General features: G+C 46.1%; 1 protein-coding gene across 2 annotated transcripts in view; it reads left to right on the top strand.

Annotated features, from left to right (window-relative positions):
* Positions 1-15,740, top strand: part of PIK3C3 (phosphatidylinositol 3-kinase catalytic subunit type 3) — a 352,843-nt gene that overhangs the window by 109,993 nt on the left and 227,110 nt on the right. For both annotated transcript variants that reach the window (XM_077463088.1, XM_077463087.1), the window contains one exon: positions 2,860-3,045. In XM_077463088.1, coding sequence (XP_077319214.1) covers positions 2,860-3,045 — 186 coding nt within the window. The remainder of the gene's footprint in view (positions 1-2,859; positions 3,046-15,740) is intronic.

Below are 15,740 nucleotides of genomic sequence, written 5' to 3'. Positions count from 1 at the left end.
GTGCTCGACTGCACAGGTTAACTGCTCATTTTTCTCTAGGCCGGGATTGCAGAGTGGAGATATAATCCTCTGAGCTCAAGACCGGTCCCTACTGCTCCCCCCCCAAGCATGCTAGTGATCTTGTGAATGGACTGTTCCAGACGTCATCATGCCCATGGACTGGCTCTGGACATGAGGAAGGCAGGTAGAGTCCACCACTGAACTTAGGGGGGGGGTCGCGGTTTTCCAGGGGATCGAAGGATTGGGTAAGTATAGCCTTTCCTGTGCTCCCCTAGTCAGAACGAGCAGTTAACCCTTGCAGTTTGGGCAAAGCCCAACTGCATGGGAGACATTATTGTTTTCTTGGAGTTCTTCTTTAAATAAAACATTTCAGTTTTTCAAATTCATTCATTATTTTAGACCCAACGATGTCTCTGTGCTTCTCCATGCAATGCAGGCAGATCATGGCTGGTGGGAGGGACCAGCAAGGTGCTGTATAACTTCTAAAAACATAACAGCGCCCTGCCACAGTACTCCTCACAACCGCCCCTCAGCCCAGATGCAAGCGGTTGGCTGGCTCTTGGGAAGAGTAAATGGAAATGTGAAAGGGCTTTGATAGGGATGTCAGCCTGGAGAAGTGGGCGTTGGCATGCAGAAAACCAATTACTTGCCTGGGAGTACCTGCATTTGCTGCTGCCGGTGCTATTACAAACACGTCAGCCCCAGCATCTCTCCCGATGTGTCTATGCCTGCTTTTCATTGTCAGATCCCGCAGCTGCTATGCTTGCATTGCATCCCTCCATATGTGCATGTGCCTAGCTTGATCCCTGTCAACCGCTGTGGCTTCAATGCTTGCGCAGGGTCCCTCCAGACATGCATGGGTTGTAAGCTAAACTCTCTTGGGCTGCATGTGGGCCGCAGGCCATTGGTTGGACACCCCTTGTCTAGGGTGATGCTGACATTGTCCAGCCAGGAAATGAGGCTGAGGGGGTTACAGTGAATAGATCTGGCGCTATACCTATTTATTGCCAGAAAATGTGTCACTAGGGACTCATTTATCTGAAGTGTTCAGCATAATGGCAGGTAGTAATTAAAATGGGATTGGCTATATCAGTGTACCAATAAAATGAAAAGTGTTGAACCAGCTCAATTATATAAAATATACAACATCCTAACAATTAGTGAAATAAAAATTGAAAATTACATATATTCAAACAGTGAATAATTTCAGCGTGCTGGCTATTTAAGTGAAAAAACGAAAGATAATGAAAACTAATGGTCCCAAGAGGGTTGTGACAATTGCTAGTATGAATAAAGTGCTGGTGCTATTACATTTGCTGATAAATTAGTAACAATTAGGTATAAAACTGAGACAGACTGTGCATAGACGGCGGGGAAGCCGAACGGGACGCTTGCAAGCTGCTTTAAAGCTATAGCAGTAATTTAACAAAACCGCTACCATTCTTACTCACATTTGTAAGTAGTTTTAATCTTTTTCAATAAATCTGTTTCTCATACGTTATCACACTATGGATGGTCCTCTTTTTTTAACATACATATCGTGGCACACTCCACCTGTGAAAAAACGAGGGATCCCCAGCACCTTACCAGAAGCAAGCCAAGAGAGCGACACAATAGCTAATATTGTGAAGGCTGATTCCACCCCGGATGGGGTCTTTTTTCCGGTGAGAGTACAACCTAGAAGTGACCACAGTGCATGGAGAATAAGATCTGAATTTAACACACCCCTCCCCCCACTCACGGGACAATCCCATCAATCCTATTATTCATCAGAGACTATCTATTTATATTTTTTCACATCTATATTTTTTATCCATTTTTTCATTTTTTTTTTAGTTTTCTTCCATTTTTATGGTGCACGTTTTCACTTGAAGTATTGACATTTACCACCTATTTATTGTGTCATTTTACTTGTTGCATGAATTTTGTATAAACTTCACCGTCACGTTAGTGCACTAACAGTTTTGAAGACAGCACAGTCTGTCTCAGTTTTATACCTAATTGTTACTAATTTATCAGCAAATGTAATAGCACCAGCACTTTATTCGTACTAGAAATTGTCACAACCCTCTTGGGACCATTAGTTTTCATTATCTTTTCGTTTTTTCACTTAAATAGCCAGCACGCTGGAAATTATTCACTGTTTGAATATATGTAATTTTCAATTTTTATTTCACTAATTGTTAGGATGTTGTATATTTTATATAATTGAGCTGGTTCAACACTTTTCATTTTATTGGTACACTGATATAGCCAATCCCATTTTTAATTACTACCTGCCATTATGCTGAACACTTCAGATAAATGAGTCCCTAGTGACACATTTTCTGGCAATAAATAGGTATAGCGCCAGATCTATTCACTGTAACCCCCTCTTAACATTCTCCACCCCACCAGGTGGATATCAATAGAGGCTGCTCTTACCTATCTTGACACATAACTACTTTGTACTTATACATATTTTTAGTATCCTTTTAGATTATAGGCCCCATAGCGCAACCTACCTACCCCTTTTAGGAAATGAGGCTGGCTCTGTCCGTCTTGCTTCAGCATCTGATGAACACTGTGAAAAGCTCACAGTGTGCAGTGAAATCAGGGAAAGCCATTTCAGTCCAGGAGAGGAGCCTACAAACAGGTGACAGACTGAAGGGAAGTCTAGAGTTCAGCTTTACCTTCAAGAAAAATGAGCAGATCCAGGTACAAGTGGGGACACGAGTACTGCTATGATTACAATGCAATGCCGCATTGTGCTGCCCTATGAAAGCATGTGCTTTCTTGTATATTCCAGCAGATGTTTAGGTACAGGCATGATTCATTTGTTGATTCAGTTATTGATTCATTTATTGATTTCTTTTTTAGGCTTTGACAAAATTCCTGAAATGTGTCAATTGGGATCTCCCGCAAGAGGCCAAACAAGCCCTGGAACTTCTGGGGAAGTGGAAGCCAATGGATGTGGAGGACTCTCTGGAGCTCCTGTCATCCCACTTCACCAACCCTACCGTGCGACGTTACGCCGTAGCTCGCCTTCAGCAGGCGGATGATGAGGTGAGTCGGCCGTTTTGCAGTAAACCTCTATAAACAGAATGTCTATCTGTTCTTTATTATGTTCAGGGCTAACTAAATAAAATATTTGCTTTTTTTTTTTTTTTTTTTTTGGCCAGGTAAATATGAAATATTGCTTGTGACTATTTTGTATACATTTATTTCAAGCTAGCAGATGGATATTTAGGCTTCCTTTTGTTTTTTTCAGCTTCCTCCTGTAAAGCACATCCCCTTGTTTACAGAGCTTAATAGCTCAAGCAGAATTTTACACTCAAGTAAAGTTAGAGAAGTAACTCCTCCACCTGTATATGGCTCTCTCTGAGGTTTCAATCGGAGACAGACAGAGATTCTGAAAGAAAGCAGCTGCTGCTGGGCTGTCTCTAGAATGCTCTGTCATGAATTTAACCACTTCCCGCCCGTGGGCTGCATAAGGTCTTCATGGGCTTGGGTTGAAGTGGCTATACCGGGATCATGGCTGGAGTTAGTCGTGATGCCGGTACTATTCTTTAGATCTGGTGATTCTTATAGGTAAAAGCGATCCCAGCAGCTATACAGACACTCAAACACTTTTTACAGGCAGTAAGTTTTAAAAGTGGACCTGTTGCAGCCCATTCTATCATAAATAGATGTTGTTCATCCCTTGTGCTAGCAATAAAGTAAAAAAAAAAAATGAAGGGTACAGTGATTTTTTTTTTTAATAATAAAAAAAATAAAAAAATTATGTATGTATGTATATATATATAATGTGTGTGTGTGTATGTGTATATATATATATATATATATATATATATATATATATATATATATATATATATATATATATATATATATATAAATGTATGTAAATATATAAATGTATGTGTGTATATATATATATATATATATATATTATATATATATATATATATATATATATAGTGTGTGTATCTATCTATCTATCTATCTATCTATCTATATATATATATATATGTGTGTGTGTGTGTGTGTGTGTGTGTGTGTGTGTATATGTATGCATATATACAGTTGAATAAATTATAAAATGTCAGGTTTCTGTGATATAAAAAAATTAGACAAAGATAAATCATTTCAGATCTTTTTCCGCCTTTAAAGCGGAGGTCCACCCTAAAGTGGACCTTCCGCTCATCGGAACCCTCCCCCCCCCTCCGGTGCCACAATCGGCACCTTTCAGGGGGGAGGGGGTGCAGTTACCTAGATAATCCAGGTAACTGCACCCACTTCCGTGATAACTCTCTGCGGAAAGGGGCGTAACGTACGCCCCTTTCCGCAAGTGCCCGCCCCTTCCCGCAAGTGCCCCGCTGCCTGCTGGGAAACACACAGATCCCAGAGGCAGCGGGGAGCGTCCTTATTGCGCAGCGCGATTCGCGCATGCGCAGTAGGGAACCGGGAAATGAAGCCGAAAGGCTCCATTTCCTGATTCCCATACCCAAGATGGCGGCGGGAGGACCCGACAGGCGACCTAGAGATCGGCTTCGGGTGCCGACATCGCGGGCGCGCTGGACAGGTAAGTGTCACTATTTTAAAAGTCAGCAGCTGCAGTATTTGTAGCTGCTGGCTTTTAAAAAAAAAAAAAAAACGCGGAGTCCCGGTGGACTCCCGCTTTAATGTGACCTGTAAACTGTACAACTCAGTTGAAAAACAAACTGAAATCTTTGTGCACACCCTCTTATAACTGGGGATGTAGCTGTTTTCAGAATTAAGCAATCACATTCAAACTGTTGTTAAATAGGAGTCAGTACTAGGGATGAGCTCCGGCGTGTTTGCACAGCCCACGTGCAGAGCCCGCCAGGAAGTCGGCACTGCGCTGCGCTAATCTCAGGCACTGAGACATTGTCCCGATGCGCGGCTGCAGAGATCGGGAAATGTCTCACTGCCTGTGATTAGCGCAGAGCAGTGCCGACTTCCTGGCGGGCTCTGCACGTGGGCTGTGCAAACACGCCGGAGCTCATTCCTAGTACTGACTCCTATTTAGTACACACCTGACAACATTTAAAGTGCCTCTGATTAACCCCGAATGAAGTTCAGCTGTTCTACTAGGTCTTTCCTGACATTTTCTAAGTCGCATCCTACAGCAAAAACCATGGTCCGCAGACCGCTTCCAAAGCATCCGAGGGATCTCATTGTTAAAAGAATTGTCAGGAGAAGGGTACAAAAGAATTTCCAAGTCATTAGATATACCATGGAACACAGTGAAGACAGTCATCATCGAGTGGAGAAAATAGGGCACAAAAATGACATTACCAAGAACCAGACATCCCTCCAAGATTGATGAAAAGACGAGAAGAAAACTGGTCAGGGCGGCTGCCGAGAGACCTTTTTTGAGGATTCAGTGCTTGCTACAAAACTGAAGTACTTCCTGTATGGGAGGGGTTATATAAGGGATCACTTCCTGTCTAAAGACCTTTGGTCTACCAGTGTCCATTGATCGGGAGATGAAATATAACCCAGCAGGTAATGAATATTAGCCTAACTCTGTGTCCTATGATGCACTCAAAGAAAAGGATTTTACAGGTAAGTATGGCGAAAAAAAATTTGATTTTTTGAGTGGAGCTTCACTTTAACACTGCAGATCTCAGTAGGAAAAAGCTGATTGGAGGTAAGAGAGATACCCCTCTCCACACAGCACTTAGGAACAAGGCTGAGGCTGTCAATCAGCTGGAGATCCCTCCCTCGTTTGTCACCGTTGTACGGGCGTGCGTATTTTTAATGCATGACATGTTTGGTATCTATTTACTCCGAGTAAGTTTGTATTTTTATATTTTACCAAACAATTGGGCATTATCTACTTAAGGACCGCCTCATGTACATATACGTCGGTACTTTGAAGAGAGATATCTCGGTAACGGCAGCAGCTGCTGCCACAACCGAGATATCCCTCTTTACAGGAGGCGGTTCTGTGTGCGATAACGGTGGTCCCTGCAGCGCGTTTGCCGCGAGATCGCCGTTATCGGCGGCAGAGAGGTGCCATCCGCCCCTTACCGGACCCGTTGGTAGTGGTGGAGGCGATCGGGTCCTATCGATGGCTGGGTATGGAGACGAGTGAGGCTAAGATGGCCCCCACTCATCTCTATACCATAGGAGGGCTGAAGCGACGTCACAACGTCACTTCCGCCCATACCTCTTAAAGGTACATTTTTTTTCAATGTCATTTTTTCAAATTACATTTATTTTTATTTTTTTTATTGCATTTAAGTCCAAATATGAGATCTGAGGGCTTTTTGACCCCAGATCTCATATTTAAGAGGTCCTGTCATGCTTTTTTCTATTACAGGGGATGGTTACATTCCTTGTAATAGGAATAAAAGTGATCCATTTATTTAAGTGTAAAAATAAATAAAATCAAGTAAAATGAATTAAAAAAAAAAAACAATTTTTTTTAAAACACCCCGTCCCAACGAGCTCGCCCACGGAAGCGAACGCATATGTGAGTAGCGCCCGCATATGAAAACTGCCGTCAAACCACACATGTGAGGTATCGCCGTGATCGGTAGAGCGAGAGCAATAATAGCCCTAGACCTACTCTGTAATGCAAAAGATGCAACCTGTATAATTTTTTAAATGTCGCTTATGGAGATTTTTGAGGGTAAAAGTTTGACGCTATTCCCCGAGCGGGCGCAATTTTGAAGCGTGACATGTTGGGTATCAATTTACTCGGCTTTCACATTATAAAAAAAAAAATTGGGCTAATTTTACTGATGTCTTATTTTTTTTATTCAAAAAAGTGAATTTTTTCCCAAAAAAAGTGCGCTTGTAAGACCGCTGCGCAAATACGGTGTGAAAAAATGTATTACAATGACCGCCATTTTATTCTCTAGGGCGGTGATGGCGTACCTTGGCACACCAGATGTTTTGGAACTACATTTCCCATGATGCTCCACTGAACTGCAGAGTGCATGAGAATCATGGGAAATGTAGTTCAAAAACATCTGAGGTGCCAAGGTTTGCCATCACTGCTCTAGGGTGTTAGAAAAAAAAAAAATATATATATAATGTTTGGGGGTTCTAAGTAATTTTCTAGCAAAAAAAAAAAATAAATGTTTTAAACATGTAAACACCAAATCTGAAAAAGAGGCCGGGTCCTTAAGTGATTAAATTGTCTTTTTGTGTATTAACATTTAAAAGGGTGTACTTTTTTACACAAAAAAAATCAGTTTAAAAAAATGTGCCCGAAATAAAAAAAATTGCAACATCCACCAATTTATTCTCTAGGGCAGTGATGGCGAACCTTGGCACCCCAGATGTTTTGGAACTACATTTCCCATGATGCTCCACTACACTGCAGAGTGCATGAGCGTCATGGGAAATGTAGTTCCAAAACATCTGGGGTGCCAAGGTTCGCCATCACTGCTCTAGGGCTTCTGCTGTTAAAAAAAATGGGGTACGAAGAAATTTTCTAGCAAAAAATACTGATTGTTAAATGTAAACAAAAAATGTTCGAAAAGGCCTGGGGGTTGAGTGGATAATATGCCAGATGTGGTTGTGGTTGGGGGGGGGGGGTATAAAGCCTTTGGATTACATGGGCGGGGGTGTTTGTTCTTTCAAGAGAACCTGTCACTATGCACTGAAGTCTTCTATGGCTTTGGTATCTCCACACTTAGGCCCCTTTCACACTAACGTCCCGTTCAGGCCCGCCTGTCAGTTTTTCAGGCGGACCTGAACGGGTGCTCCATAGAGGTCTATGGAGCGTCGGATGTCAGCGGTGACATGTCCGCTGACATCCGACCCGCTCCGATCCGAAAAAGTGTGACGGAGGAAAAAGCTATTTTTCCATCCGTCTGCGGATCGGATCGGATGACGACGGGCACTGCGGTCCGTCGTCATCCGATCTCCCATAGGGGAGAGCGGCGCTGTGACAGGTCCGTCCCTGCACAGTGTGCAGAGACAGACCTGTCATCTCCCTGCTCAGCGGGGATCGGCGGAGTGATCCCCGCTGAGCAAACGGACATCCACGGGGCGGATCAGAACTGATCCGCCCCGTGTGAAAGGACCCTTACAGGAAATAATTCCACTTTAGCTCGGTTGCGATGGTTGCTGTATTTCATTATTAATGTTTCTTGCCTGGCACACATAGGAATACCTGTCCTGTACATTCCAGCCTTTGATTAGCAGCGGATGGCGAAGGGTTAAGACGGAAGCTATTAGTCGATTGTTGTAAGATCTCGGCGCTCGTCAGACGCTGACCCCCTTCTCATGATGTGATAGAAATCCCATTACTTGTTTGAAGAATCCCATCGATTCTCTGCGCCCGGGTCAGGTTTCTCATTTCTGAAAGCCGGCGAGTGGCCGGGAGGAATTAATTTATTTGCCAAGTTTTGCTTCAGCCTTTCAGCAGAAAAATGCCGGGGAAAAAAAAGGCGAGATTTTCTCCGGGGCGGTGCAGAGGCCATCTTGTTTTGTCAAACTCGGGAGAGATGAGTGGATAAAGTACAATGTGATGAGATTGGAAGGGGCACGCGTGTCATCCTTGTATAGAAAGAAGAGCGAGCGAGGGGATTCACACGTGCCGCTCGCTGCTTTCAATTTTCCCACAAAAGGGGAACCGGCCGTCTTTTTTGTTAAATGGTTTTGTGTAGATAAATAGAGAGCGTGATTGGATATCAACTGCGCTGGGGGGCCGGCGAGTTAAACTGCAAGTCCAGCCAAAAATTTCAATACACGGAACACATCGAGGGGGACTTTTTTTTACAAAATAATACATCGCCCTTGTGATCAATCTACCCCCCGCTCTGCTGATCCCCCACTCAGTAGTAAAACTCTGCTGATCCTGTGGTTTGCTGATCCTCCAGTATATTAATACCCTCATTCAGCAGATCTCCTGCTCAGTAGTACCCCCGGCTCTGCCAATCCCCCATACATTGCTAACCCCCAGCTCTGCTGATCCCCCCCCTTCCCCCACTCAGTAGTAGCCCCCAGCTTTGCTGATCCCCCGCTCAGTAGTAACACCCAGCTCTGCTGATCCGTCGCTGAGTAGTAACACCCAGCTCTGCTGATCCCCCGCTCATTAGTAACCCCCAGCTCTGCTGATCCCCCCCCTTCCCCCACTCAGTAGTAGCCCCCAGCTTTGCTTATCCCCCGCTCAGTAGTAACACCCAGCTCTGCTGATCCCCCGCTCAGTAGTAACCCCCTGCTCTGCTGATCCCCCCCCCCCCCCCACTCAGTTGTTGCCCCCAGCTTTGCTGATCCCTCGCTGAGTAGTAACACCCAGCTCTGCTGATCCCCCGCTCAGTAGTAACACCCAGCTCTGCTGATCCCCCCCTTCCCCCACTCAGTAGTAGCCCCCAGCTTTGCTTATCCCCCGCTCAGTAGTAACCCCCTGCTCTGCTGATCCCCCCCTTCCCCCACTCAGTAGTAGCCCCCAGCTCTGCTGATCCCCCGCTCAGTAGTAACCCCCTGCTCTGCTGATCCCCCCCCCCCCCCCCCCCACTCAGTTGTTGCCCCCAGCTTTGCTGATCCCTCGCTGAGTAGTAACACCCAGCTCTGCTGATCCCCCGCTCAGTAGTAACACCCAGCTCTGCTGATCCCCCGCTCAGTAGTAACCCCCTGCTCTGCTGATCCCCCACTCAGTAGTAACACCCAGCTCTGCTGATCCCCCGCTCAGTAGTAAAACTCTGCTGATCCTGTGGTTTGCTGATCCTCCAGTATATTAATACCCTCATTCAGCAGATCTCCTGCTCAGTAGTACCCCCGGCTCTGCCAATCCCCCATACATTGCTAACCCCCAGCTCTGCTGATCCCCCCCCTTCCCCCACTCAGTAGTAGCCCCCAGCTTTGCTGATCCCCCGCTCAGTAGTAACACCCAGCTCTGCTGATCCCTCGCTGAGTAGTAACACCCAGCTCTGCTGATCCCCCGCTCATTAGTAACCCCCAGCTTTGCTGATCCCCCGCTCAGTAGTAACACCCAGCTCTGCTGATCCCTCGCTGAGTAGTAACACCCAGCTCTGCTGATCCCCCGCTCATTAGTAACCCCCAGCTCTGCTGATCCCCCCCTTCCCCCACTCAGTAGTAGCCCCCAGCTTTGCTTATCCCCCGCTCAGTAGTAACACCCAGCTCTGCTGATCCCCCGCTCAGTAGTAACCCCCTGCTCTGCTGATCCCCCCCCCCCACTCAGTTGTTGCCCCCAGCTTTGCTGATCCCTCGCTGAGTAGTAACACCCAGCTCTGCTGATCCCCCGCTCAGTAGTAACACCCAGCTCTGCTGATCCCCCGCTCAGTAGTAACACCCAGCTCTGCTGATCCCCCGCTCAGTAGTAACACCCAGCTCTGCTGATCCCCCGCTCAGTAGTAACACCCAGCTCTGCTGATCCCCCGCTCAGTAGTAACACCCAGCTCTGCTGATCCCCCGCTCAGTAGTAACACCCAGCTCTGCTGATCCCCCGCTCAGTAGTAACACCCAGCTCTGCTGATCCCCCGCTCAGTAGTAACACCCAGCTCTGCTGATCCCCCGCTCAGTAGTAACACCCAGCTCTGCTGATCCCCCGCTCAGTAGTAACACCCAGCTCTGCTGATCCCCCGCTCAGTAGTAACACCCAGCTCTGCTGATCCCCCGCTCAGTAGTAACACCCAGCTCTGCTGATCCCCCGCTCAGTAGTAACCCCCAGCTCTGCTGATTTCCCACTCAGTAGTAACACCCAGCTCTGCTGATTTCCCACTCAGTAGTAACCCCCAGCTCTGCTGATGACCTGCTCAGTAGTAACCCCCAACTCTGCTGACCCTCTGGTTTGCTGATCCTCCAGCTTCTTAGTACCCTTGTTCAGCAGACCCCCTGCTCAGTAGTACCCCCAGCTATGCTGATGCCCAACTCAGCAGTAACCCCCAGCTCTGCCAACCCCCCCCCCCCCCCCACTCATTAGTAACCTCCAACTCTGCTGATGACCCACTCAGCAGTAACCCCCAGCTCTGCTGATGCCCTACTCATCAGTAAACCCCCAGCTCTGTTGATCTCCCACTCAGTAGTAACCTCCAGCTCTGCCATACCCTCATTCAGCAGATTCCTTACTCAGTAATACCCCCTGCTATGCCGATGTCCCACTCAGAAGGAACCCCCAGCTCTGCAGATCCCCTTCTCAGTAGTAACCCCCAGCTCTGCTGATTCCCCCCCTCCCATTCAGTAGTAGCCCCCAGCTCTGCTGATCCCCACACTCAGTAGTAACCCCCAGCTCTGTTAACCCCCCCCCCACTCATTAGTAATCTCCAACTCTGCTGATCCTCTTCTCTCTCTGGCCACTCCTCTCTCTCGGATAAACATAACAATACTGTATATACCAATACAGAGCACCAGCATAAAGTGCATAAAGGTACCAAGTCTCTGACCAATATTCCTGAAAGGGAATACTGCAAGGTAGCTAGCTAATGATAGCTAGGGCATGTCTACAAAGCACAGTTCAGTTTAATACCATATAGCCTCTGTCTGCACTCAAACCATAGGGTAATATTATACAGGCATAGAAGGCATATCTGAATGAGCAAGGATTTAGGGGAGATGGTGTGCACCACAGGGGGGTATAAACATAGTGATTCCCTGAAACAGATGGGGGTATGTATTTGATAATAACTTGTCTGTGGGTGATTAAAGCCACAGGGGGCCCCTGGATTGTTACGTGTTGGGCACACATTTATAGGCAGAGGGCAGGATCGCTATAAGATCTTCATTGGTAGATCGCAGAGGCAGTTCCCCCTGCCCATAGTGACAGGTTCTCTTTACACAGCAGTGACTCTCTTCTAGGACGCTTCCAGACAATAGAACATCTCAGCAGCTTCAAGGAGAAGTCTCATTTTTAATTTAAAGGTTGACCTTTAGGTCTCATTGTAATGCATATAACCTACTACAAAGGCAGAGAGACCATAAAAGAAAAGTTTTAGGCACTTGGTTGCAATGGAAGGCGTTTTGCTGTCGTCCTGTTCGGCTCTTCTGTATGCACGGCACGTGATCTGTATATATTGATTTATACTGTGCATTCACCAGAATAGATCTGGCTCTATTAGTTGCTCCTTTTTATGGATTTCCTCTGCATATATTGAAGACGTCTCCTCCCGTTCCTCAAGGTCGGTTCAGTGCTTGATGGCACCACACATGTCACAATGTCATATGCTGTCTTGTATTCCGCTGCGACAGATCTGCTAAGAGATTAGTCATGAAGGATTGTGAGCAGTTTATAACTTTTAAAGACCTATGCTTCAACATTATCCATCAGCTCGCAGTAAAGTATAGAAGATGCATGTACAGAAGAAAATGTCCTGGGGCTGCAAAGAGAGTCTAAAAGGTTTACTGTTATTATACAAAAGGATGCACATGTTCCTTATGCTTCCTGGCAGGCCGGGGTGGGCTTTGAACATTCTTATCTAAAGAAATGACAGGGATATGTTCCTTTGATATAGCACTGAAGGTATCCGCAGACATCTTTAACATACAGAGGAAAGGTTTTTGAACTGGAAGATGAAAACGTATCTAAATCCAAAGCCACGAATGTAATATACTAGATCTTACTAGTCCTTGATGTGGTGGCACCATCAACTGTCTTCTTTGAAGCTTCTTTTGCTTTATTTTCACCTGGTCATCCTGCAAACAACACGCTTCCTGTCTCTGGGTGGCTACTCACTCCTCGACTGATCTATGGAGGGTCAATCACATTATTATTATTATAATACAGGATTTATATAGTGCCGACAGTTTACGCAGCGCTTTACAACATTGGGGTAGACATTACAAATACAATACAATTTGAGACAAGGGGAATCAGAGGGCCCTGCTCATTAGAGCTTACAATCTAGGAGGGAGGGTCAAGTTATACAAAGGGGTAATAGCTGTGGGGGATGAGCTAATGGAGACAATAGTGCAGTTGTTAGATGGAGGCAGGATAGGCTTCTCTGAAGAGGAACGTTTTCAGGGATTGCCTAAAAGTGGATAAATTTAGAGATAGTCTGACAGAATGGGGTAGTGAGTTCCAGAGGATGGGCGAGGCTCAGTAGAAGTCCTGTAGGCGGATATAGGAGGAGGTGATGAGGGAGCTAGAGAGCAGGAGGTCTTGGGAGGAACGAAGTGGGCGATTAGGTTGGTATTTTGAGACTAGGCTAGTGATGTAGCTGGGGGCAGAGTTGTAGATGGCTTTGTAAGTAAGTGTTAGTATTTTGAATTTAATTTGTTGGGCAAGTGGCAGCCAATGGAGGGATTGGCAGAGAGGGGTAGCAGACACTGTGCGGTTTGTAAGGTGGGTGAGTCTGGCAGCAGCATTCATGATGGACTGAACGGGGATAGTCTATTTAAAGGTAAGTCAATGAGGAGGGAGTTGCAGTAGTCAAGGCGAGAGATAACCAGGGAGTAAATCAGGAGCTTTGTGGTTTCATTGGTTAGAAAGGGACGTAGTTTAGAGATGTTGCGGAGGTGTTGCACATAAGTGTTCACAGCCTTTGTGCATCCTGTTTCCACTGATCAAGCTTGAGATGTTTCTACAACTTGATTGGAGCCCACCTGTGGTCAATTCAGTTGATTGAACATGATTTGGAAAGGCACACACCTGTCTATATAAGGACCCACAGTTAAAGAGGAAGTAAACCCTGATGGGTTTACTTCCTCTTTGATTCCCTGCAAAGGCAAAGCATAATGGACTACTATGCATCGCATAGTAGTCCATTATGTGTCACTTACCTGACACAGGAGCCAGCGAAGTCACCGCTGTCCCCTGTAGTCTGGAGCATCCATCTTCTCGGTGGGTCTCGCTGCTCCGGCGCTGTCATTCGACGAAGCCACGATGACGTCACTCCCGCGCATGCGCACGGGGAGCCGCCACTCGCGGCATATAGCCGTTGACAGTGGCGCGCTCAGTGCGCCTGAGCGCCGCTGTCTACGGCGGTGCCTGTCTTTTGGTGAATATCTCCTAAACCGTGTAGGTTTAGGAGATATTTCTTGGACATACAGGTAAGCCTTAATCTAGGCTTACCTGTAGGTCAAAGTGTGTTGTAAGGGTTTACAACCACTTTAACAGTGCATGAAGTCCAAGGAACTGTCTGTAGACCCCCAAGACAAGATTGTATTGAGGCACAGATCTGGGGGAGGGTACTGAAAAATATCTGCAGCATTAATGGTCCAACTGAGCACAGTGGCCTCCATCCATAAATGGAGGAAGTTTGGAATCACCAGAACTCTTCCTAGAGCTGGCCGCCCGGCCATTCTGAGTGATCGGGGGAGAAGGGTCATGGAGGTGACCAAGAACCTGATGACTGAGCTCCAGTGTTTCTCTGTGGAGAGAGGAGAACCTTCCAGAAGAACAACCAACTCTGCAGCACTCCACCACTCAGGCCTGTGTGGTAGAGTGGCCTGACGGAAGCCACGCCTCAGTAAAAGGCACATGACAGCAAGCCTGGAGTGTACCAAAAGGCACCTGAAGGACTCTTAGACCACGAGGAACAAATCATCTCTGGTCTGATGATACAAAGATGGAACTCTTTGGCCTGAATGGAAAGTGGCATGTCTGGAGGAAACCAGGCACCGCTCATAACCTGCCCAATACCATCCCTACAGTGAAGCATGGTGGTGGCAGCATCATGCTGTGGGGATGTTTTTTCATTGGCAGGAACTAGGAGACATCCTTGATAAAAACCTGCTCCAGAGCATCCTTGTCCTCACACTGGGTGAAGGTTCATCTTCCAAAAGAACAGTGACCCAAAGCACACAGCCAAGATAACAAAGGAGTGGCTATGGGACAACCCTAAATGTCCTTGAGTAGCCGTTGCAAAGTTTTCAAACAAACTTCTTTCACGTTGTCATTATGGGGTGTTGTTTGTAGAATTTTGAGGAAAATAATGAATTGAATCCTTTTTGGAATAAGGCTGTAACATAACAAATTGTGGAAAAAGTGAAGCACTCTGAATACTGTCCGGATGCACTTTATATTACATTTTTTTTCTCTTGGTTTTGGTTATCCTTTAAAGCGGAACTAAATCCATTGATTTAAAGTGGTTTAAAAGGCTGAATGTTTTTTACCGTTTTTAAATGATTTGTAAACCCAACATTTTGATATTCTTGATATGTGCCTGCTGTACCACATACTTGCATGAAAAGTCTCCTGTTCTCTCTGTATTACTTCCTTTGTGTGAAATCTCTGGTGATCCTGCCAGCCCCTCTGTTTTCCTATTAACAACTGACCACACTAAGCAGAAGAACACAGCATGGTCAGTTCTCTAGCTATGCTGGGAACTTGGCCTGCTTTTCTCCAATGATCAGTTTTATCTTGACACACCCCTCCATACACATTACAAAGTATTGGGATGCCTGCCTTTACATGAACTTAAATGTCTTGCCGACCAGCCGCAGTCGCCTGCGCAATTGTCAGTTAAAGCGCCGCAGTGCTGTATCGCAAAAAATGGCCTGGTCATTAAGGGGGAAATTCTTCCAGTCTGTAAGTGGTTAATGGCATCCCAGTCTTAGTCCGTAGGGTTCAATATTGAGTTGGCCCACCCTTTGCAGATATAACAGCTTCAACTCTTCTGGGAAGACTGTCCACAAGGTTTAGGAGATTGTCTGTGGGAATCTGGTGAGTGTGGGAATCTGGTGAGTGTGGGGAATCTGGTGAGTGTGGGAATCTGGTGAGTGTGGGGAATCTGGTGAGTGTGGGAATCTGGTGAGTGTGGGAATCTGGTGAGTGTGGGAATCTGGTGAGTGTGGGGAATCTGGTGAGTGTGGGGAAT

The sequence above is a fragment of the Lithobates pipiens genome, unplaced genomic scaffold (genome assembly GCF_037356315.1).
Source record: "Lithobates pipiens isolate NorthernLeopardFrog02 unplaced genomic scaffold, aLitPip1_a1.2 Scaffold_3, whole genome shotgun sequence".
Taxonomy (NCBI): domain Eukaryota; kingdom Metazoa; phylum Chordata; class Amphibia; order Anura; family Ranidae; genus Lithobates; species Lithobates pipiens.
Note: the sequence above shows the minus strand (reverse complement) of the source record. Positions and strands in the feature narration are given on the sequence as shown.